Below are 26437 nucleotides of genomic sequence, written 5' to 3'. Positions count from 1 at the left end.
TTTACCATGTCAGTACCAACCTCACTGTTTGCTGTAACAGTGAGACCTATGGCGTGACACCAGCTACTGTCAGGAAGATTCCCCCCAGCTCCCTTCAGGGCCGGAGCCCTCAGCAGAAGCAGACAGGCCCGCTCACTGCCCCCTCAGAAGCTGTGCACTGCATTTGTCTTGGCACTAAAGCAGAGGACGTTTTCTGATGAAGAGGTCACAGCAATTTGAAAAATAGAAAGGGTTTTGCCTGACTCCAGATTTTTTCCCCTTACTCTGGTCCAGCCCCAATTTTTTATCTGGAAGACAGCTTTGGGAATTAGGAGGGCTGGTTAGCAGATACTCCTTCGCAGTCTGTAACTGGTCTACATGTCTGCCCTCTAACAAATTCAAATTACGTTTAACCTAGCACTTAAAAAAGAAAAATCTATGATTCTCTTTACACATTGCTTACTTGCTAATCTACATAAAATTCCAATAAGAAACAAAGAAACAAATAATCCTAGAATTTGTATGGAACCACAAAAGACCCTGAATAGCCAAAGCAATCTTGAAAAAGAAGAACAAAACTGAAGGCTTCACAATCCCAGATTTCAAGTTATACTACAAAGCTGTAGTGATCAAAACAGTCTGGCACTGGCACAAAAACAGACACACACATCAAAGGAACAGAACAGAGAATCCAGAAATAAACCCATGATTAATCTGCAACAAAGCAGGAAAGAATATGCAATGGGTAAAAGACAGTCTCTTCAACAAGTGGCGCTGGCAAAACAGGACAACTACATGCCAAAGAATGCAACTGGACCACTTTCTTACACCATATACAAAAACAAACTCAAAATGGATTAAGGACCTAAGTGTGAGACCCGAAATCATAAAAATCCTGGAAGAGAGCACAAGCAGTAATTTCTTTGACATTGGCCAGAGCAACATTTTTCTAGAGGTTTCCTGAGGCAAGGGAAACAAAAGCAAAAATTAACTATTGGGACTACATCAAAATGAAAAGTATAGCAAAAATACTCAACAAAACTAAGACAACCTACTGAATGGGAGAAGATATTTGCAAATGACATATCTGATAAAGAGTTAGTATCCAAAAAATATAAAGAATGGATACAACTCAACACCCAAAATAATAATCCAAGACATTTCTCCAAAGCAGATGTCCAGACAGCCAACAGACACAAGAAAAGATGCTCAGCATCACTCATCATCAGGGAAATGAGAATCCAAACCACAATGAGATACCACTGTCCTAAAACTACAGGAGATATCATCTCACACCTGTCAGAATGACTAAAATCAAAAACACAAGAAATAACAAGTATTGACGAGGATGTGGAGAAAAAGGAACCCTCATGCACTGTCGGTGGGAGTGCAAGCTGGTGCAACCAGTGTGGAAGACAGTATGGAGCTGCCTCGATGTGGTAAAAGTGGAATTCTCATGTAAGCCAGTAATTCCACTCCTGGGTATTTACCCAAAGAATATGAAAACACTAATTCAAAAAGATATGCACCCCTATGTTTACTGTGGCATTATTTACAATAGCCAAATTATGGAAGCAGTCACATCGACAGATGAATGGATAAAGGTGAGATACACACACACACACACACACACACACGGAGTATCACTCAGCCATGAAAAAGAACGAAATCTTGCCGTTCGTGACAACGTGGATGGATCTAGAGAGTATGATGCTAAGTAAGGTAAGTCAGTCAGAGACAAATACCATATGATCTCAACTCGTATGGAATTTCAGGAACAAACAAAGGAAAAACGAGAGAAACAACAGGTGCAGGGGATTAGGGGTACATTTATGACGAGCACTGAGTAATCTATGGAACTGCTGAGTCACTGTATCGTACACCTGAAACTAATGTAACACTGTATGCTAACCAAACTGGAATTTTTTTAAAAATTAGAAAGTAAAATAAATAAAATAAAAATGAAATATAAAACTGAAAAAAAGTTCAAGTGATTCTTGATTGGAAGCAGGAAAAAGATAAGGCAGAATTGAAGTAGTGATTCTCTGAGTCCGTATTTTAATATAAATTTGTTGAGACTCATAAATATTTTATATGTGCATAACAAAATTTCAAAAATGAAAAAAATAAAACCAATGACTTAAAAAATAAACGAGATACATTTTTACTCAGAAACTCAGTGTTAAGCAACTTGCCCATGATCACCAGGCCCTGGTGCACAGGAAGATAGGATATGTCCTTCCTGAGGCCAGGGTTTTTTCCTCTAATCAGGGGACCTGCTTCACGTCTTCATGCTAATTAAGCATCACACCCAGCGGTGGTGGCCTCAGAAGCATAGGGCTCGAGACTTGATGTAAAGCGGAGTATAAAATCGAACCTAAAGGCCAAGGTTTGGCAATATCCAACCTATAAATTAGAAAAAATTACTTAACAGAGTCTGGGGGTTTTAGGTTACTTGCACCAACTACATGGATAGAAATTTGAAGAAAGTGGTGACAGTAACCGGCTAAGATACTTATTTACAAACAAAATTCACCAAGTTGATCTGATACAAACTTTAATGGAATCTAAAACACAACCTCTTTCCAATGTTGGATTTCCTAAATTCTAGCTTGGACCAAAGCTCAAATCGCCATAGACCATTGTGGCTAACCCAACCAAGAACTAAAGTTGTTAGTCAAAATTTAAGGCGGATGAACTTTCCAGGGCGAATGCAGCTATGACGTGAAAACAAGCATTCCTTCCACTGCCACACAGAAAGGTGTTTGCTAAATGTTTCAAATTAGCTAATGTGATAAAATGGCAGTCAAGATGGATGGCTTAATGGGCAATTTTGCTAAATACCTTTTCTAGCATGTGCCAAGCCCAAAACAGATCCAGTATCCTATGAATTCTTACACTAGGGACTAGGCATCCCTACCACAATGCCACCTCCCCCTGAAGCAGCAGCTCAAGCCTTTCACTGAACAAAGAGCCTACACCTCATCTCTTATTCTCCATAGGGACCTAACTTTCCAGTTGGCTTATGTCTGTTCATGCCTCCAACACCCAGTTGGGATTCTCCTTCCCATCTTCTCCCCATGGTAACCAATATGGCAGGTTTCAAGTAAAACACCACACAAGTCAGAGCCCCTTAAATGCTTCTCCTTCTAATCCTTCATTAATGGACACTCCATTGCTTTGGGTTACAATCTTGCGTGGTGACCAAAAACTACAAACAATAATTCCCTAATAATTTTTTTTTAAGATTTTATTTATTTGACAGAGATAGAGACAGCCAGCGAGAGAGGGAACGCAAGCAGGGGGAGTGGGAGAGGAAGAAGCAGGCTCATAGCAGAGGAGCCTGATGTGGGGCTCGATCCTATAACACCGGGATCACGCCCTGAGCCGAAGGCAGACGCTTAACCGCTGTGCCACCCAGGCGCCCCTGTGCCACCCAGGCGCCCCCCTAATAATTCTAAATAAAGTTTTCACAATTTCTGTGGTTTAGCAACCAGCTGTTACTAAGAAAAAGATTAACAAAAAAATTAACTTCCATTGGAATGTAAATTCCATGAAGCCAGCAACTAGATGAGCGTAGACACAGAATTTGAAAATACTTGCTGAATAAACAAAGGGAGGGCGGTATTATTTTCTCAAGGTTTTTGGCCTCAATTTACTGTACATTTATTTCCCCCTTTGTCCCAAATGCATTACCCTTTACAAAAATTTCACTCTTAAGATCTGCATACACAGACACTGGAATATTACACAGCCATGTAAAAGGATGAGATCTTGGCATTTGTAATGACATGGATGGACCTAGAGGGTATTATGCTGAGAAATAAGTCAGGGAAAGACAAACACCCTATGATTTCATCTGTATGTGGAATCTAAAAAACAGATGAGCAAACAAGAAGCAGAATCAGACTTACAAATAGAGAGAGCAAACTAGTGATTGCCCAAGTGAGGGAGAATGAGCAAAATGGGTGAAAGGGAGTAGGAGATGCGGGCTTCCAGTTATGAAATGAGTAAGTCACGGGAATAAAAGGTACAACACAGGGAATACAGTCAAGGGTATGGAACAGCACTGCATGAGGACAGATGGTAGTTACATTTGTGGTGAGCACAGCAGAACTGAGAGAGAGGCTGAATCACTATGTTGTACATCTGGAACTAATGTAACATTGTGTCAACTATACTTTAAAAAGTTTTTTTTTTTTATTTCTTTCTTAGCCATTTCGAGTATAAACCATTTCAAACCCTTCTGGAAATGGAGAATTTTCATGCTTTCCTACAGCCTGTTTGCTTAACAATAGCCAAATCTAAAAGTTTTCATTGAAGTACTACAAGGGCAAGAGGGAGCTGATGGAAAATACCAGGAATCCCGGCAGCTCACCTTCCTCCCACAGCATCCAAGTCTACTTGGTAGGGATTAGTTTACAGGTCTGTGACAGAACAGAACCAACTCTGGGAAACCAACCTGGGGAGTGTGTCCAATAAAACTTCTTGGGAGGTCCAGAGGACTAACAACCAATCTGGCCACAGGAAGGAGTCTATGAAACGTGCTATACAATTCAAGGACACCAAGAAGGCTCGTTGTACCATGGTCCTGCAAATGTTCCCTTTTATTTCCTCCTAAATCAAAGGTTAAGTCTAGAACAATGCACAATGGCAGGGGAAAAAACCACTTTAAAGTCAGACATGGAGAGAAATTGCATGATCTTTGACAAGTTACTTAATTTACCTACTGTAAATTACTGGTGTATATCCATGCTCTTTATCCCTGTATCAGCGCATTCCCAGCTTAGCAACAGCTCATGCTTACCATTAACCTCAAGAGTGCCTACTAAAAAGGAATCTGATATAATCTTAAGAACAAGTTGTCCCATTACCCCCAAAACTACTAGTTCATTTGGAGGACTTGTCCTGATTAGGATATAGTCCAAAAGCAGGAGTTTGAGCTAATTCCCCTCCAGTTGTCCAGGTGCTGGAGAATGCACGTTAAGGGTTAGATCACCACTAAAGTTTAAGGAACGAGTGATGTGCTAACGTCCTCTGATCTGGTCTGGCTTCACAGTCTTAATGCACTGGCCATAAAACACCTGCCAGCATATAATTTTACTTGGCGGGGGGAACAACCAGTGAAAATTCAGCAATCTGTTTTAAAGGTTGCCTGTTAAAGGAAGTAGAGATTGGTCAGAACCTGCTTCTAAAAGGAACAGGAAGACTACTGGGATTCAAGGAAACCACCTTTAGCCCTATCTACAATTTTAAATAGGGCCCAGCAATGGAAATGATGAAATTTGGACTCCCCCTCAACAGAAATGGTTGAGGTGGTCATGGCTAACAATGAACTAGATGTTTCAGTAGGTTCCTTCTAACTTTGAGATCTTATGAACATATTTTTAAAATTAAAAAAAAAACCTCGTGAAGTGTGTGTGTGCACGTGTATATCCAACCACCCAACAGTTTTGACAGAGAGCAAAAAACATACTTGCAAAATTACACAAGAATTTTCATTGTCAAGACTACAGTGTCCACATCTGGGTCGCTTTACAAGACAAAGGCCATATGATACAGCAGTTTACTTAAAAGACATCTGACCAATAACATAATTCTCTTATAACCTAGGGCAGTTAAAAAAAATTAGGCAAAATCTCTAAAATCAGTATTAGAGTGTCAAAAATTCTATTGGACCATCAAGGAGACCACACGAACAGCTTAACTGAATGCTAGCAGCCTAAACTTCTAGCAGTGATAGGTGAAAAAATACACACAATTACAGTAATTATGACGAAGATCATTAACAACCCATAAACCAATACTTACTACAGCCAATGCTGCTTCTTGACATTGTCAAACTTAACTCAAGATTTTGAGGCTGCTGTCTAGAAGAAAGAGGGCTTCTGTAAAAATGTAGTCATATTTTCTAAATAAAAATTTTACTAAACCAAATTAGGATGAATTCTGGGTGTTTTTAAGAATCTGCAAAAATAATTACTGTACAGTGGGGAAGTGTGTGTCCTATTTGCAAATAACATGTCCTGAGCATTCATTCCATGAACTTAAAGGATAAAAATGGGAATAGGAAGCAAGTCTAAATTAAGGAGATGTAGTAGTCTAATAGTGCAGTAAAGCTCCTTCTAATAGTCTTGGCACAGTGTCCAGGCACGGTCGGTTCTCTGCTGGGGGCGGCTTTCTTGGCTGTGAAAGCAGATCATGCCCTCTGTCACTCATGGGGAGCAGTTCTGCCCAACTGTCTCTTTTCAACAACTTTATCATCAATCTCTTTATTAACAGCTCCACTGCAGTCAGAAAACGCAAACAAGGACCAATTCTCATGCCAGATTTCTGGAAATCACATAGCACCAGGCACCACACAGTGTGAAAGTTTGTAAGGAGGGTGTTGTGCCAAGAGAGAGACAGCATCCACAAGGAACAAGCACAAAGTTGGGACATTTTGCATTATTACAGTAAAATACATATACCTACTTTCTTATGCCTAAAATTTGAAAAGAACCCAAATATCCACATATGTGTGTATATATGGGGATTCAGAGGGGAATAGCAGTGGCACGAGATCATTTTACTCCCCAGAAATAACTATTTTGCATTTCCATAAGTCTTCTTAAAGCAAAAATTGTATTATACTAAAAAAAATTATTTTAACGATTTTAGGACTATATGACATTATTAGAAAACACACAAGACTGAAAGAACTGTCTGCAAGGAGCTGTAAGAAACCCATAAAACTAAAATTCCTGAATTATTCAAAACACGTATTTTCAGATTGAAATCTGTTGAATCAGAAAGTAGCATCTTACAAATTAATTAAATGAAACATTTCTAAAAGGCTTACAAAGTAATTTTTTTTTTAAGATTTTATTTATTTGACAGAGAGAGAGAGAGCCAGCGAGAGAGGGAACACAAGCAGGGGGAGTGGGAGAGGAAGAAGCAGGCTCCCAGCCGAGGAGCCTGATGCGGGGCTCGAACCCAGAACGCTGGGATCACGTCCTGAGCCGAAGGCAGATGCTTAACACCTGCGCCACCCAGGCGCCCCATTACAAAGTATTTTTAAGAGACTTAGGTTTCTTTTCTTTTTTTTTTTTTTAAATCAGGTCATAATTACCTAATGAAATTGGAAACCTCCAAGTTAGGTGAAAACAGAGTATACAGTCTGGATACGCCCAAATATTGAGATGCATGAGACTCATCCTAGGTGATACTTAATCATTTTCACTGTTAATTACATTATGTTCAGCCAGAGACTCAAACCTTAAACTTAATGCTTTTCCCTCTAATCTGTTTGTATTTCCATCCATTGATACAATGGTTTGAAAAACATTCAACTACAGGTAAAGCAATTTTTATAAAATGAACTGAAGACTATGACATTCTATAACTGAATTTATACTGTTCCAAATAATGTATTTTTGCTGTAGTAGGTCTTACGGCTGTGAAGTCTGTGCTCAGGTGGAAAAAAGCAATTCTGCTGCTAAGACTAAGTGTCAGTGGTAAGTTCGAGCCCAGGGTCAATCAGCTCTGTGGCCCCTAGACCCTCACCATTAATTCCACAATGAAAAACAAAACCCACACCCTCTTAGACTTTCCCTGGTCAATTCTGGCACCGAAGGAAGAGGGAGTATGGAGGGTGAAGCATAAATCCATTCTCACCAGTAAAAAACAAATAACAAGATATACTAAACAAAAACTCTAAGCTGGGTGGCAAGGATGAAACTATTTTTTATTTAAGTGATCATCCTGTACCTTAGAAATATCACAGCAAAAAATATAAAGCTTTGGTGAAAGCACCCAACAGGCTACTTCTATTTTTCATTTCGAAAGAGGATCCATTTCCCATCCTGCTAATGCAATTTAAAGATACCCAAAACAGAAGGAATGCATTTTTAAAGTATATTTTCGAAGTTAACATTTTAAATACTTAGTAAACTATAAACTCTAAACAATACTCTGCCCTTTGTAGTTATGATTTTTAGCTATCTGTAAATGTGAAGCATTTAAAAAAAAGTAATTGCATAAAAAAGCACAGTAACTACAGTCACAACCTTTCACACAAAGGTGAGCTTTCTGAAATGTGAACTTGAGCATATAGCCTTAATTCTACCCTTCTGAGGAAAGGCCTGTGAATTGGGAGATGAGGAAAGGAAAAAAAATGCACTTTAAATTCCATCCCTTTCAGCAAAATCCATGTATGACTATCACTGATCAGCTACAACAATGTTTGCAGAACACGGAGACAAAAGTATGTCTCTGAGGAAGAGAGGCAGAATTTGAAACGCCTTCCTAAATATATGAAATCAGTTCTAGGATGAAGTATATGCAACCACTTCTAAATACATGGCTCAGAAATATTGATGGCGTGTTTCCTAATGCCAATAAAGCTATATAAAGATGTCACAAGAATGTTTAAACTGGTTAAGTATAGAGAAAGGATGAATAAATTGATTACACAACTATGAAAAACAGACACTATACAGCATTAAACAGACCACTTGTCGCTATGTGACTGAAAGTCATGTTTATTACAGAACGCACTTAATATTTCATGTACCAACAAGTTCAGGTCTAAGTTATGACAGTATCCATTTGTGATTCTGGTCTGAAAAAAAAAAAACTAACAGTAAAGGAATAAAGGGGAGAATTAAAAAAAAAACCATAAAAGTAACTAATTTTCCTTGTGCTGTTCTTTTATTACAATTAAAATAGGCAAAAGTATATCCAACAGATTATTCAGCGCCTTTTTAGATAAACAGTTTCTCTTTTTGCTTAAATTCATCTAAGTTCACGAACAGTTAGCATTTCCGGGGCTTGGTCTACAAGCTTGTGTATGTTAATGATTTACCCTTTCATACATCAATCACTACTTGGAGCCGCTGATCGCTTACTGCCACCCTGAGTGCAGCCAGAATTAATACTACGCAGAGCTCTAAAACATTTTTCTGTGTGGAGAAAAAAAACAAGTGTTAATTAGAAAAATACAAACTTTATTCCAGAATATACCCAGAGCCACAAAACACACAACTTGCAATAGTTTTACTAATTCAGCAAGATGCATGAACAGCCAAAAGACCATGTGGGTGATCAAAGTCAGAAAGCGGGCTCTTCAGTCCCATGTTTAGGTGTCTATCGAGGTAGAGGACGCCCCGCAAGCTCAACTGTGTAGGTGTGAACAGCGGAGTCAAGGGTAATTTGTACAGCACCTTCCCTTTTACTGAACAGTCCCAAAAGCTTAATGAAAAGTCATCCCATGTTGCAGTCATATATTGTTTTATATATGATAAAGGTATTAGAATTTGGAATTTCAGGAACGAACTACACACAACTGCACGTCCATTAGAATAAGGACTTCAACATCAGAAGGTCCAACCCTCCACTCCAAGCACTGAAGACAGCCGTACTCAGGAGTTGGCCATTACAAACACATGAAGCAGTCTCCTCCTCACCCATGAGTTTAGTACGCAATGTTGAGCATTTGGGGGTTTAAGAAAAGCAGTACCCGATTTAAGTTCAGTAAAATGAGAAACAGAAGATCCTAGCTGGTTTGTGGTCTATAATCCTAAATTCACTGAAAAACAACACTGCCACCTGCTGACATAGAAATAAAGCACCAACTCCTGTTGAAAACCAACAGCTTTGAAAAGGAAACAGGTCAGCAGTACACTGTCTACATGCACGAAACAAATATACAGAAAAGGATAGAGTCTACATACACAGAATAAATACTGTAGACAATGGCACAGCTGAGAGTGAATTATTAGTAATTACATTCACGTTTTCCTCCCCAAATGATCATTTATATGAAAAATTGTGATCACGGAAGATATCAATTAATACTAGGCTGCCACTAACAGCATAAATTAACCAGAAGCAAATCTTTTCTAAATGTAATAAGCAAAGTAAATTCTTTTTTGCAAATCTTCACTTATGGCCATACTATAAAATTGTAAGTCGAACCGATTTATCACTGAAAAAACAAGAGAAATAAAGTCAGTCAAAAGAAACCAGCCAACTGTGGGATTGTGCTGTTTTTTTTTTTTTATTGTGTTTTCAATGGAGAAATACATCATCTGTTTACAAAATAGCTCTTGAAAAATACAAGGAGTACAGATACTATAAAACAAAGCAAACTCCAGTCATGAGACACTACATACATCATGCGAAAGCAACAGTCTGATCTCCAGGTTATGAAAACTAGAATTAAAAAGTCACTACACAGAAAAGGTCCAAGTTTCCAGCTGGCAAAACTTGGGTGCAGTTACATGAAACGTTTAATAAACTGAATTTTTTCCCCCAATGTGTAAACAAAATGACAAGACTAAATCTGTGCCTGGCAATTTCAATCTAACTCTGAAGCTACACAAAACACACAGACACCTTGTACACTTCACCTGTTAGCATGACCATCTTTTTTCCTTAGGTGGTGGGAGGAAGGGCAAGGTGAGTGTGCGGAGCGAAGATGTGGGAAGCGGAAACACTGTCTACTAGACATCATCAGATACGGTGAAAACAAAGCCTCAATTAATGCATAGCCTAAGGGGAAAGACTACACTCCAACTTTGGAAAATTAATTTAGAAGGACGGGGAAGAGTTTAAGTAACTGCAGTTTAACATGAAAAATGCACATGTGATAGAATGGAGCACAATGGAAGATTCATAAACATGCTCGTCAGAAAATCTGTTAGGTCTGCTTTGTCCAGATTAGGAAAGAGTAACTAAGTTTATCAACATCTGGCACCGCCTACTTCGTGACGATGGGCGCTCTGCTGCTTAATTACGAGGACTTCTGTTCTCTGCAGAAAAGAGTTCCTAATCTATTGATCGGATAGAACAAAATGAAAAAGGAGTAGAGAGCTGACTAGATGCCAAGTGCTTGCTAGAAATGATTTTTAAAATGTTTCTACATGTAAAATTTACTGACAAATTTTGGTCAACCATTTAAAAATAAAAATTAGTTTAAAATTCTTGGAGAAAATTTTGCCTTTTTGCCTACATGTTTAAAATTGAAAATCAACTTTACTACAGAGAGGAGTTCTGTGGAGTGTACAAAATTCCGCATGTCCAGAGATCAAATGGCGTCCCTGTTAGGGCATCATGTTCCACACGCATTTCTTTTAGTCACCCTAAAGTTTCAGCCACAGGACCGAAATTTAGTGTTCTGTGCCACGTGGCCACAGGATCATTGGTTTCACATCATGGCTTAAGAAAATACTGGCATTTGTTTCTTATGAAAAAGTTCTACCTTATGCATACAAGCAAAAAGGGAAAAAGAAAAGGGGGAGGGAGCAAAAGCTTTGTTTCAAAGACAACAGATTGAAGGCAAAAGAATATGGAGCTTTAATGAGCTCAAAGAAAAATACTTGCCCGCTGATCGCTGATTTGTATGCACTCTGAACAATTCTATAAATAAAACCAATATATCTTTCCTTAATCATGACCCCATCAAAACCAACTATTTCCTAAGTATTCTTTCAAGGTCAAATATATACCCTTAGAGTTGATATTTCATTTTTAAGGGTTGCAGCTACCGCACAGGGACTGAACTAGATGTCCTCTCACCCTTTCTCTGAAGTAGAACAGTGCGTCACTGCACAATGGTATCCAATTTGAAGACTAATGGTAAAGGAAATTTTTCAGGAAAAAATGAAAATCCATCAAGCTGAAAATCTAAAATTAGCTCTACTTTCTAATAAAAAAATACATAAAAGTGCATCATCGAACAAGGAATTCTTATGCCAGTTTGTATTGCAAATTTTTCCAAACAATGCATCAAACATAAACCCAATCCAGATGTCAATTATGGATACAAATATAGCTTGAGGTGTTTTTTTTTTTTTTTTAAAGGCAGTAATTTTTTTAAATAGTTAATGCAACTGTTGCTAACACAATAATAATAGTACTCCTGGCTTCACATACTAACCTGGACTTCCGATCAAGTGCTGATTAGCCCAGTAAGGGAGGTCACAAAAAAAACCTAAATCCATTTTCAGTCATGTCTAGTCTTGTACCCTCCATTCTCCTTTTTTTAGCATTTGAAGACAACAGGTTGAGTTGGCAGATATTGTTTATGGACCCCTGAGGTTGTTTTTACCGATTCAATCTCAGTTTTATTGAATTCTTGATAACAGGAATAGGATTTGCAGGGAGAGCAGGGATATCAGAAAGGTCTGTACTGGATGTTTTCTGAGAACGAAAGCAAAGAACACAACATTGTTCAAAGCACTGTAACTTAAAATGAGATTTACTTTCCACTGCTTTACTTTCTAAGAAATGGATGGGACCTTACCATAGAAGTATTAAAAATTTAACGAGAAACAAGAATGAAATACAAATAAATAGGACTCCTACTGTAAAATTATTTGCTCTACACTTGTAATTTTCAAATAATAAAATAGGAATATTTTAGCAATACACAGAAAACTCCTAAATAATTTTAAAATACAGCTTGCATAGACACACTCCTCTAAGAATGGCTTGTCATACAAAGTCAAGTTAAACTGTATTCACTCATAGTTAACACTAACAGCTGTGATGTTAACTGGTGCTGCAGCACCCCCGTGTGGGAGAGCACTTAAAGTTCACGTCGCACACAGGAGCAGCAGTTACCAGGACATTATTTTCTGACGCTGTACGTTATAAAATTAAATCTATACAACTCAACAATAACTTAGTTATTCAAAAAACTTCAGGTTAAAAGAAGATTATATCACAAGACTTCTTTAACATCCCAAAACAGAGAAATAAATTTTTAAATGTTTTGTTATGGGAAATTCCAAGCATCCACACAAGTACAGTGCATTCTATGATGAATCCCATGTAGCCATTACCGAGCTTCGCCAGCGGCCCAACCAGAACCATCCACTGTCCCCCCACCTTCACTCCCAAGCTTACTCTGAAGCAAATCCCAGAGAGGCTACCATTTTGTCTGTTAAGTATCTCAAGTTATCTCAAAACAATGGTTATTACACACAGCCACAATATTATAATCATCTCCCCAGAAAGAAATATACCCCTATGTCACCAAATACAGGGATTTTTTTAAATCAATATTATCACTCTTTTTATTAACTGCGTGATTTTTCTCTCAATGGCTCTACAAATCTTTTCATTAGAAATCAAGATCTACCTCCCCATAAAAATACAAAAAGGCAAATACCCACCAGTACTCATCACCATAGGGATGAACTTAGTAAGACAAACTATGAAAATGTTCCCCAGAGTAATGTGGCAGGCCAAAAGCCATGCAGTCACATCACAGGAGCTGAAGACTGAGAGACTTTGTCCTTGTATCAATGCCAAGGACATCTCTTCATGTTGTTTTAGTTACTTCCTCCACCCCAAATTTTTATTAGATAAAAGTTATGGAAATAAAAGACATTCCAGGAAGTCAACATGGTATTTCTCTCTTTAGAGGCTATGAGGGTTAACAGTTAGCAAAAACACCTCTTAAAATTATGACAGTAAAATAACTGAGTCACAAAGCAGCAAAATATCACTGCCTCAGTTCAGCAGCCTCATGTGAGCAGCAATGATCTCAGTGGGTATCTTACATCTACTTAAAACATTTACTCTGTGTCAAAGTATGACCTAAACTTTGAAGTATACTCAATTCGAAAGGGTTAAAAAAGAAAACCATTGTTTCATAAACAAAATGAAGGTTCACAAATCAGTATTAAAAAAAAAAAAAAAAGCTTCTTGGGGCGCCTGGGTGGCACAGCGGTTAAGCGTCTGCCTTCGGCTCAAGGCGTGATCCCGGCGTTATTGGGATCGAGCCCCACATCAGGCTCCTCCACTATGAGCCGCTTCTTCCTCTCCCACTCCCCCTGCTTGTGTTCCCTCTCGTTGGCTGTCTCTATCTCTGTCGAATAAATAAATAAAATCTTTAAAAAAAAAAAAAAAAAGCTTCTAGGTGCTTACTGTATGCAAGAAGGGACTATCACAGGATTTCTAGGACAAATGAAAAAATAATTTGAAAGAATTATGGGTTACACTGAATTAAAAATTGAAAATCAGAAGTAAAATGTGAGACAGAAACACATTTTAAAAAGAAAAAAATCGTTTTAACCTCACAAAAAGATCCACAAAGAATGTTTTTTAGTTCTATCATGATTTAAAATTCACTCTTTGATCTGTAGAGAAAACCTTTATATGAATACTGCATATTGTGTCTAGTGAGGATTTAAATAATTTGCAGTATCAAATAATATATAAGGGGATGAGTTAGCATCTTGACAGTGCAAAACACTGGTGCTATCAAATCTGATGCTCTAAACTACGATACACACATTGATGGCTAGTGAGTAATTACTATTACAGAGAGAATTTTAATAGTCTTCTGTATATGCTCATTTTAATTCATTATACCACACTAATCTTAACAACATTCATAAAACTCTCCTTGCTTTTTGCACTTAGTACCTGAGAGGCCAACAGAGAAGCCGCTGTGTGAATAGTTTCTGATTGAGTTGTACTTGTCTCTGTATCAAGTTGTTCCTGTGAGACAAAGAGGACGGGGGAGGAAAGAGACTTAAAAAAAGAATAAAAGAACATGACTGGGTTTGGTGGCTAATAAAGAAGACAACTTGGAAGACAGGAGGATCAAGAGAAAGATGGGACCACATCACAAAATCATGTGGTGAGCCTGGCCACAGGCCGCCTCGCTCTTGACATACACACATACGTTTCTATTTGCCTACTTCAATTTTATAGGCATGGTCAGATTATCTCCTGACTTTCCAACTACCTCCAACTTGGACATTTGGAGCAAATAATAATTAAAGACATGCACAGGCACATTATGAAATGATGCCCAGAGAGTAATTAACACACTACAAACCCAAGCCCTAGCTATGTGAAAAAAACAAAACCCAGTTAATATTAAATAAAATTACCTTTTCAAAAGGATAAAAACTGCTCCCACACCTTCAATTAAAAGTAGAAAAAAGTCCCTAAAACATTCCTTTTTTTTTTTTTTTGGTTTCGCCTCCCCTCCTCAATAATCAATGCACTGATCTACTCTAAGTATTATCAGAAAATACAGGGCAAACCATGTCATGCCACTGCTCTCAACATTTTTAATGCTGTACACAAAACAAAGTACTACATATAGACACAAACAGATGAAAAAACATGTAAAAATCTGAATTTCTATAAAACGACATATATAGTAATAAAACAATGAAATGTCAATTTTCTCTTACGGAACAGAATAGTGTCAACAGGATGCAGGTAAGAGAAATGGAAGTGCAGGCTTTCTGAAGCACAAACCGGAGTTATGTATCAAGTTTTAAAAGTAAGCATACTATTTGCCTCAGTAACTCCTCTTTCATTAATTTATTCTAATACATATAAATGGATGGCAGGTATTTACCTACAGTCAATACTAGAGTAAGAAAGAACTTTCTTTTTTTAACAGAAACAAATGCTAACAATTGGGAACTGATTGAATAAAATATGGTAATAGCCTTAAGACAGCTATTAATATTCTGTACATTATATAATCACAGGAACAATTTTTCCTGGTTTACAGAGTGAATAAAGATTTGAAAGCAAAAGGCACTGGCATGTATGCCCAAATAAAATCTACAAAGACACCAAAAGAATACTTGCTAAAATGTCAATTATGGGAATAATTTGGGAGGAGGAGGATTTCCAAATTTTCTACGGTAAGAGGAAAAAGTTAAAAGCCTTCAGTACCTTTCAATTTCTGAAAAAATGATGTTCGAAGTCTAATATGGTTTGGCTAAACCACTATCCCTCATCTCATCTACCTCATCTCAAGCCCCACGCACCCCAGAAGGCTCTTGCCAGGAACTTCTGCCAAAAACTGATTCTCAAAACATACCATACGCTCAGCCCAAGACTGAGCTGACTTTCTCATCTTGGACTGCCCCCAACCCTACATATCCTTCAAGGACTATGTCAAATACTCCATGGTCTTTCTACAGAGCCTCCAACTATTTCTTCGGTCAGAGGTAACACCTCCCTGCTCCTGCCCCTCACCCCCCAGCAGCCTCAATTACGTGGATCTTTGATGCTGTAATTAGCTGCTTCCACCTCGTATCTTCTCTACTTAATTGTAGGACCTCAAACATTTGAGAAATTCAATTTCAGCGTTATAAATTAACATTCAAAAGGGATGAACACTTCTCTAAAAGCAATACTGAAAACAACCTAAAGCCTACAGAACAAAAGACAGTGCAATATTCTAGAGACATTTGTATCACATCTTCCGTACTCTTAACTGTGTATGTATTCCAAGGCTAAATTAGTATACCTTTGTTTCTGTTTTATCATGTCCACTCAAAGCAACACAGTTAGCATCTTCGCTTGTTTCATCCTGTTTTTGAAAAAAAAAGCTTTATTCTCTAAAATGAAAAATTTAGATTATTTGCCAATCAATGCTTTGATAAAAACTTAAATTATAAAATAATTTAACCTGTAAGATCAACTATGACCTTAAAGTAGATCACCCATTCACTTGAGAAAAAAATTTTTAATGTAATATATTTAGTTTGGCTTCGGTATCTTCCAAAGAATATGAAGAAAGCTGTTACTGTTGATCACCACCACCTAAAGTACATTCCTAAAACCATGAAGTTCATAAAATATTTTTTGTAAGGAACAGGGGAAAAAAAAAATGAGCTCTTTGAACAAACAATTTAGAAACTTGGAATCCTATCACCCCCATTCTGGGAAATTCACATACCTAATAGCACGTTTTATAAAAGGTTCTGAGAAGTCCTATAAAGAATACCCCTTTAACTTTCCCAAACTTAATTAACCACAGAATCCCCCTTAGTCAAACTTAGTAACATCCTGAAGAACAGCAGGTTTGAGAAATGCTCTCTTCCAGTCTCAATTTTTTAATTTATTATAATTATATTCAAAAACAACTCATTTTCAGTAAAGAAAGGAAAAGGGAAGGAAGCCAAAGATGGCTGACTTTCCCATTCCTGCAGTGTCTTGCAATTAACGCCCCTTTAAGAAAAACTATTTTAACCCTAATTTCTCTGCTGTATTTACTAGGTAAAATTATAATTTTAAATGTAGCTTTATAACAAGATACAGAAACCATGTTTCTATGAGTAGAAGAGATTTAACAATAATATAAACCAATTCTAATAAGGACCTTACTTATATCCTGCAAACGTTATAAACTTCAGAAACAGTAATTTGTCTAACTGGGCAAACATCAAACCTGACCGGATATGTAACACTACGGAATTATTGCTAATACTGGTAAATATACTGATACACACACACACACACACACACACACACACACACACACACACACACAGTGATAATATACTGTAGTTGTGTTTTCAGAAGTCTTTCTCTTTAGATACACACAGAAATATTTATGGCTGAAATGATACGCCTGGGATTTGCTTCATAACAAGGGGAAAGAAGTAGCTGTGTAGATGAAGCGGGCTGGCCGTGAACTAGTAACTGCTGAAGCTAAGTGATGCAAACAGGACTGCTGATTATAATTTTGTACATGTTTGAAATTTTCCATAAGAAAAAGTTTAAAAATACATATATAGCATCATTTAACCATACAATCCAGGGCAAACATTTATCTATTTTTATTTTACACATTTGTAAAGCCTTCGCATATGATGCAGATTAAGCAGCAGCATACCTCCTGGCCACCCTGAACCCTCCCGTCGACCCACGTCGCTGTGTTATTAATTAAGAGCAGTGTTTCTTTCTGGTTTGTTAAAATTTCTAATACCAAGTACCCATTAACAGAGAATAAAAGATCCAGTTCAGGAGAGCTCCAAAATGACGATATTCTCATAACAATCTTCTCCTTTAGCACCATGAGATTTTAGGCCTGGGTTCTAATCCTGACTCTGACTTCAATTAGCTTTATAAATGGAAAAACCACTGAAACTCAAGCTCCTCTTTCCGGGAAATGGGGCAATCAGCCTATGAGATACCTAAGATCCTAAGGTCCCTTCCATATCATAAAACTGTTTTTGTTAGTCAACTCCACGAAGCCGCCAAAAACAAAACCCACACTGTGCGAAAACAAAAAAGACTGCAAGGAAAAAAGGGAGGGAAATCTGTTTTAAAGAATACTTAAGAGAAATCAATCAATAGCTACACAGGGATCTTATGTACTTACAGAATGGAACAAACAAAGACTATTAAAAAAAAATCAATGATGATGCAATTGGGGTCACTTGAGCATTGACAAGATATTTGATTTTTCTAAGTGGGATAAGTTTGTCTATGCTTTCTTTTTTGTAATCCTTATCTTTTAGATACATGATTTTAAAAATACTAATGAAATGATACGATGTCTGGATTTTGAATCTCCATAGCCCAGATACAGGGAGATGGAAAAGACCAAAAGAATGAAGGGTGTAGCGACTGGCAGAGCCCACAGTACCCGAAGCTGCACAGTGGGCACACAAGCACAGGAAATGACTCTCGTGTACAGACTTAAAACTGTCCATACTAAGTTAAAAAATTCTGTATTTCTATTGTCTGTCTAGACAGGAAACAGGAGTGTTTTCTACCAAGGTAAGTGCAAATGAAACTACCAACATTATGCTGGTATACCATGAGTCAGAGCTCTTGGGAGCCATTAAGGGATTAAACCATAACAGAAGTAAACAGAATGAATAGGCACCTACAGTTTACACTTACATATACTTTACTAAGATAAAAAGAAATGTGAATTCTGCAGTGCTCTGCCAACTCCAAACAAGTATCAACAGACACAATGTGGAGCCCCACCAAAGCGAGCACACTTCTGGGTTGCTGCACAACAGTCCTGCAGCACTGGGGGTCTGAATAAAAGATTCCCAGGACTAACTTCCGGAGTCTCTGACTCAGTGTATCTGGAAGAGGCTGTAAAATCTCTATGAGGAGGGGGAAAACATCACTCCAAAATACTCTGATGTACAAGCAAGGCTGAAAATCACTGCCTTAAGAAATAACTACACAGATGGGTTTTCATAATATGTGTTATAAAGCATGATATGATATAATCATTCTTCATTCAGCATCATTAGAGTGACAAAATCCATCAAGTTATTGATATTTAGTTAATAGTGAGCATATCCAAAAAAATATAAACCAAAAGGCTTCAGAATAAGCTGGGGAATAAAACACACAAATTAATGACAATAATTTTTCACTATTACAGATCAAAACACTCCCATAAAAAAAATCCAGATTTTTTTTTCCCTTTCTAAAGAAACTTTGGTGAAATGAGTAAATTCCTAACTAACGAATTATCAACCAAAAATCACAATGAAATTGGAGTTTTTGGACTGTCATCTCTGGGGCAACAATGACTGTCCTACCAATAGGAAAACAACACAAGAGTGACTCCAGGAAGCAATGAAATTGTGTAACAAAGCTACTTATTTCTGTTTTATATTTTAAACCACACACCAATGTACACTTTTAATGGTTTCCCTAAAACTATCTAAGACTTTGGCAAGATAAATTGGCTACTTTTATAAAAAGTGAAAGTATTGCTAGAAAATTCCCTGAAGGGTTGGAGGGAGTAATCATTTAAGGTCTCAAAATTAATCTAACTTTGCAACTTTGGCCAGTTATTCAATAAGAATTTCCTGAAAACTCTCATATTCGGTAACCCTGTAAGACCAAGTACAGTGTAAGAATCTCCAAAACTCCATCTGGATCATGGAACTGTGTCCAAGGGGACTATCAAAGAATCAGTACACATAAAAGATATAGCTATGAGAAAATAAGAAATTGGGATGACATGCTGAACTATGTCACAGACTAGACGAGCTAAGTTTAAATGAGGCACAGCTTTATGGAAGAGGTAGTCACTGAGAAGGGTAAAAGGGTGAAGAGAGACTATGGCCCTAAAGCACTACCTAAACATTTTCAAAAAGCTTTCTTCCTTGCTGCTTCTCAATTCTGGCTCACAAAGATGTTCTTCTACTGGACTTTAGGATAGGCAGGCTGGTACTCCCACGGCTAACTAATATATAGATACCTCTTCTGTTTTGGTTTTCTTAGGACTCTCTTCTTTATGAGGTGAGGATGTCCTCTTGACTCCTACTATAGGAGTAGGTATTTTTGTTGCTGCATTTCCTGAAGGTCTAGGTGGTGGGTTTACCAGACGTGTTGAAGAAACAACTCTGGAGACTGTAGGCTTTGGTGGTGGTGAAATGGCTGGTTGTGTGGCAGTTTGAGGAATGCTTTCACTCGATGTACCTAAGTAGGTAAGTACGTGAACACATAACAATTACAATAAATCCTGTCAACAGCAAGTTACAAGTAAAACTTTAGGTCTGTGAATTTTATTTTATTGATAATTATACAACGGCATTAAAAAACTGACTTTGAACCACTTAATCAACAAATAAAGCCATCTTTCAAAATGAAGGCTAACACCAAATACGGTGTAAGGATTCTCAAGCCTGTCAACCCCATCTCCTTACCCCCTGAGCTTTCACTGGAATTTACTTGTGGCACAGAAACTTCAGTAGCCTGTATGTTGGTCACAGATGCTGCTGTTACAGCTGGAGCAGGACTGTTTCTGCTAAAAAAAAAAAAAATAAATAAAGGAGTAAAAGCAAACAGAAAAGTATAAAATAAAATTCCATAACAACATTTAATACGCAAGTTATTTTCTAAAGGAAATGATTCTTTGGTTTTACTTCTATGTATGTATCAGTAACTGACTTTATTTGGTAAAATATAACCAACAACGAAAAGCACACACCCTAAAGCAGTGCTGTCCAACAGAACCCTCTGGAACATCTCATAGCTGTGCTATCCAGTATGGTAGTCACTAGATAGATGCAGCGACTCTGCACTTCGAATATGGCTGGTGAGAAACTGAATATTTAATATTAATAAATTTAAATTGCCACATCTGGCTAGTGACTAGCATGTTAAACAGGATAGTTCTAAGAACAATCTGTATCTGATTTAGGGGAACAGACATAACGATTTGGGATGTAAGAAAACCCTGTCAAAGGCTATAAAGAAGAAAATGGTCTGAGAAATAGAAATAAGTTTCTGCATACAAAATCTAAGGGTTCATGACACCCTAAAGGACCACCCAGTGGCCCAGATAAACAACAAAGGCTTTTAAAGCCATCCCTCCTGTTCTATGCTCTGGATCCCACTCCCTCCTGTCACTTCAGGAAATTCAAATCATCCATCCTTTATTCTGGTATCTCTTCTTCAACTTTTCTGTCTCAAATAAATCCTATCACAGTTAAATAATCTCATTTTAATTATCCCTTGAAAGAAAAATAAAGGCAAGAAGTTCTCTGTGGTTATTCTCACTCCCTCAGCTATAGCTTGCATTCTGCAACTATGGAACAATGATGTCAGCGTGACAAGGTGGTGACACGAAAGGACTTAGACTTTTGGTGCCTACGTGACATTTGCATGCAACCAGGGCAGTCAGCTTATTAAGTGTCCAACACTTGGTTTCGGCTCAGGTCATGATCTCGGGGTCCTGGGATTGAGCCCCGAGTCAGGCTCTGTGCTTAGCGCGGGGTCTGCTTGAGATTCTCTCTCCCTCTTCCTCTGTCCTTCCCACCCGTGCTCTCCCAAATACGAAAGAAAGGAAAGAAAGAAAGAAAAGAAAGAAAGGAAAGAAAGAAAGGAAGGAAGGAAAAGGAAGGGAGGAAGGGAGGGAGGAAGGAAGGAAGGAAGGGAGAGAGAGAGAGAGAGAAAGAAAGAAAGAAAGGAAGGAAGGAAGGAAGGAAGGAAGGAAGGAAGGAAGGAGGGAGGGAGGCAGGCAGGCCTTGGAGTTCACTGGTACACAGAAATCAATGAACTCAACAAGCGCAGGTAATCCCACTCCCCCAGGGAGAATACCAGGCCAAGCGCCCTCAAGAGCACACCTATCTAATGATTGAAACAAAGGGAGAGCTGGCCCGAGAACAGCCACAGATGCAGGAAGAAAACCAGAAAAGCTGGCAAAATGGCTAGTTCATAATAAATACTCAAAATTTGCTAAGCAAATATACAGTTATAAACTTAAAATCCAGAAGTCTCATTTAGGGAAGTTACTTAGTATTACATAAGAAACTAACATTGTTTAAACTTCTGAAGTTGCTTAACATAGTTACTGTTTTACATACATGTGCATAAACTCAAAGTACAAAAGACTTCTATACAAATCCCTTTGAAGATACTATAGTATTTCCATTAAAAAAAAAAGATTCTGCAACGATACACTGGAAAAATTTATAGGTTAGACATAAATATGGCTTTTTGTGTTCTAGTTCTTGCCACCATAGCTATGTACTCTTTCGTAACGAAAGTGTTTAGCTGTGTTAAATGTTTTTAAAGACACTTAGTTCTTTAAAAAAAAGTCTGCTGTAACTAAAACCAGGCCACATAGACCTTCAACTGCCTTAGAAGACCCCTAATACGTCCACAGATCTCCTGCCCTGCTACACAGATGTAAGCAGCCCCGGGACAACAGAAAGGTGATTTTGTCCCTCTTGTCCATTCTCCTTCGCACACCAGACACTGGAGGCAGTAGAAGCCTCAATACAGATCTTTCCTAAAATGGGATTACGTCCCATTAAACCCATCATAAATTGAAAATATCTTAAGTCAAAAATGCATTTAATACGCATAACCACCAAACATCACAACTTAACCTAGCCTACCTTAAACATGCTCAGGACACTTACATTAGCCTACAATTGGGCAAAATCACCTAACACAAAGCCTATTTTATAATAAAGTGTTGACTATCTCATGTAATTTACTGAATATTGTACTGAAAGTGAAGAACGGCCGTATGGGTGCAGAATGGTCGTCGGTGTAGTGGCTGTTGACCCTGTGAGCACAGGGCTCACTGGGAGCTGCAGCTCACTGCTGTTGCCAGGCACCATGAGAGACTATGGTATATTGTTAGCCCCAGAAAAGATCAAAATTCAAACTTCAAAGTATGGTTTTTACTGACTGTGTACTGCTTTTGCACCACTGTAAAGTCAAAAATCTTAAGTGAAACCATATTAGTCAGGGACCATCTGTATGTGAAATTTGAGAGATTACCGTGTGAACATCCATTCGTATCTGAATTAAGGTACACCCGTCCCCAAAAAGGAATACAAGTATGACACAACAGGACAAAAATAAAAGTTACTTTCCCCCCAAAATAAGTTCAATTGCTATTTTTAAAAAATTAGAAGAGGGAATAAAAATAATATTCTAAATAGATGACTCTAACAAGAGGATTTATCAAGTATGTTTAGTGAATAGCCACTTCACTTCATTCCCTTTCCTTACCCCTGAGAGCTGCCAGAACTGTTCAATGGACTGGTCTTCATAGCACTAGTAGGTGAAGGCACGGACATGCTGTTATCACTGTCCATAGACAAATCGAGGCTGCTGTCATTTAGAGGCGTCAATCTGACACCTTCTGTTGAATGCTGCAATTAATAAAGTATTTAGTCAAATATACCTTTATTTTACCCAGATCTCTAAAACATGAACATCTTTTACTCTGATAAATGATTTCTACTACAAAGCATAAATCAGTAAGTTCATGAAAACTCCAAAGTGTCATGCTGACTTAGAAGGCAAAGATTTGGTAGATATACACTTCCTGACTTCTAAGAGGCCTGACTACAGTTCTTCCATGGGCGAAAAAAGGAGAAATGAATTCTACATTAAACGTACACACTCTCCACAAGACACACTGTACACTAAAAAGCACTATAATGTGAAAACACATGGATCTTAGAGAACTATATATACAGACACATATACATATATATTATTAGGAAAAAAGTCTTAATGATAAACCCAATACTAGCAATGAATATCTCTGGCTTCTGAGATTACGATCAACTTTTAAAATCAATTTTTAATTATTCTACAATGAACAATATTGTGTAACATCAAAAAAATTATCAAATAAGAACAGCGTAGTACCACTTCTAAACATCTATACATAAATGAGGCTCTCTCAAAAGCAAGAATTTCTGACGCCCTGACTGCCAACTTAGAATTTTAACATGGTACATCTAATAGCATAAATTATCCTGGGAAAATAGAAGCAGAAATAATTTCCTGAAAGTGAAACCTAATATCCACATGTAAATCCTAACGTTAGTCCTGCTTCTTAAAAATCATAGTACTCAAAATGTTACTTAATATAGGAAAACCAAAATAAAGCTTAAACTATTAATGTTTCTATGGGATAAAAGTTGATTCCTAAAGAACTTAGTTTCTGTTTCTACAATCAATAGTATTGCAATATCAAATTGATTCCTTCAGCTTTTGCTTTTTCCCCAGAATACTTTTTAGTCTTTTGCTCCACTTACCTACAGAAACATTTTAATGGAAATGACTGCACTGTTGACAAAAACCCATATCCCATATGTGTGTGAGTGCGCGCGCGCACTCTAGTTCCCCAAATGACAAGACGCTCTCTGATCTAGCACTACAGACATTACTTCTGCACATAAACCAATATTGATCAAATGGGGAAGATGAGATGTGGCAGAATGGAGAGGAAGAGAAAGTAATGCCACTTGTTTATGAGGTCAGTTGTGAAATGAATTTTCTAATGAGTTTCTTTCCTATGCAAAAATGCTACCAATTTCACTCTCCACCAGACAAGGATTTGTACAGTAAGTAAATTATACTAACTCTACATAGTTACCTGCCTGACCAGGTGATCAAACACCTGTGAGACAACAGGCCACTGCTGAGGATGATCTGTGAACCTGAAGGTTTTAACTGGCTGGTTTGAACACGAAACAGTTGCTCTGCCTTGCCCCTGTCTATATCAAGTTTGGCACAAAAGACTTCAATGCCAAGACATCATAAATGTTCTATCCAAGCTTTCTAATAAAAGATAAATAAAGACAGAACATACTACAGAGAGAAATAAACATTTGCATTGAGACGCAGGTCCAATTCCCATCTCCTACTATACAACCGTGGGGAAGTTTATTAGCCACTTGGTTTCTTCTATAAAAGACAACACTTGTGGCTTGTTGTATCATTAAATATAGAAGAACATTTGTACAGTGCTTTGCAAATAGCAGTTAATAAAAGGAAGCTATTAATAGGAGTCTAAGAGAAAAGATTCATGGATCTAGATTTCTAGACACTACTTCTAAAAACAGGAAAGTGCTATCTTACTAGCGGCCAACTTAGAAGTAATCCAAATGATGTCAAATAAAGGACAGATATGATCATACTGTAGCCATACAAAGAAATACTAAGCAACCGGATAGTATCTGTAATGTAATGTAATCTGGACAAATAATAAACACCCAAAGAGCGGGTCACAAAAGGGTATGTACCATCAAAAACCTTTTTAAAAGTACATATGATATGTGGCTACATATGTGTACCCAACAGTCTATGTAGAAATACACACTAAAATGTGAAAAGTAGCTATTACTGGGTGATGAGAGTACAATTAAGCTTTATTTGATAAATACAAAGTTTAAACTAAATAAGTTATTTCTGATCACTAATAATTCTTTTTATATTTCAGAATATTATATTTAGATAGATAACACCTTAAGAAATAGAATAAAAATAAAATTTACTTAAACTACACGTTCATTGTTTCAAGTACCAACAATAACATGTATATAGGCGTTCTAAAAGGTAATCTGAGAATCAAGGGTTCTGGAAAATCTAATTACCTCAGTTATAAATAGATGTTTTAATAAAAGAGAAATAGGTAAGTGTTAAAGAACATAACAATCTATTTACACTGACTTCTGAAAACACATAAAATGTTTATGTATTTTTACATGTAGTAAATACACACTGAAGTATGGCTGCTTAAACTAACTAATAACACCAAGAGACAATCAGAAGACAAATGTATGGCTTGACATTTTACTTTAAAAATAAAATCACTCAGTGGTAAACTTTATGTATATTTTATGACAAATAATAGAATAGCTTGAGAAAAGAACAGTACCTTTTTGTCACTTTCTAGATTAGTTAACTTATAAAAGCATTAGGTTGAGAAGAAAACAAGTCACAAAGAAGCTTTAATGTACTAAGTTACTTTAAAAACAAAAATGCCTTTTAAAACTGTATTTTAAACCAAAATAAAAAAGCAAGTGCCTCTACCCCCAAGTTATGGTGGTAACAACAGAAACCAATGTGAGCACTCGCTGTGTGCCAAGCACTAGCTGAAACCAGCTTGTACAGGTATTCACTCAGTTCAACCTCACAAAATATCTAATGAGACAGGTGAAAATATCTTAATTTTAGAGAAGAAGCAAATCAAGAATGAGATGCTCATTATATAGCTGGCCAAAGTCTCAGTTGGGAAGCAGCGGAACCTGAAATTGAACCAGTTTATCTACTCCAAAGCTCTTGTCCTTGACTTATATGCCCGTACCATAATATATGCTATACTTTTCTTTCATTTCCTCTTAAGCAATATATTGTTTTACATTTTTAAACTTTAAATCTTACATAAAATTATTAAATAGTACAT

At 37.3% G+C, this 26437-nt stretch overlaps 1 protein-coding gene across 7 annotated transcripts in view; it reads right to left on the bottom strand.

The window, feature by feature from the left end:
- Window positions 1-9999: 9999 nt before the first annotated feature.
- The window catches only part of PAPOLA (poly(A) polymerase alpha), a 57417-nt gene continuing 40979 nt past the window's right edge, over window positions 10000-26437 (bottom strand). For 2 of the 7 annotated variants that reach the window (XM_002927288.4, XM_011234825.3), the window contains exons 17-22: window positions 23245-23387; window positions 20421-20521; window positions 19973-20193; window positions 16256-16318; window positions 14398-14472; window positions 10000-12162 (exon numbers count right to left, since the gene is read on the bottom strand). In XM_002927288.4, the coding sequence (XP_002927334.2) occupies window positions 12067-12162; window positions 14398-14472; window positions 16256-16318; window positions 19973-20193; window positions 20421-20521; window positions 23245-23387 (699 nt within the window). In that variant the 3' untranslated portion in view covers window positions 10000-12066. The remainder of the gene's footprint in view (window positions 12163-14397; window positions 14473-16255; window positions 16319-19972; window positions 20194-20420; window positions 20522-23244; window positions 23388-26437) is intronic. The other 5 variants (XM_019807978.2, XM_034642904.1, XM_011234826.3 and 2 more) reach the window with 5 other exon arrangements.

This window comes from Ailuropoda melanoleuca, chromosome 14 (genome assembly GCF_002007445.2).
Source record: "Ailuropoda melanoleuca isolate Jingjing chromosome 14, ASM200744v2, whole genome shotgun sequence".
Lineage (NCBI taxonomy): Eukaryota > Metazoa > Chordata > Mammalia > Carnivora > Ursidae > Ailuropoda > Ailuropoda melanoleuca.
This window is presented reverse-complemented; position numbering and strand designations above follow the sequence as displayed.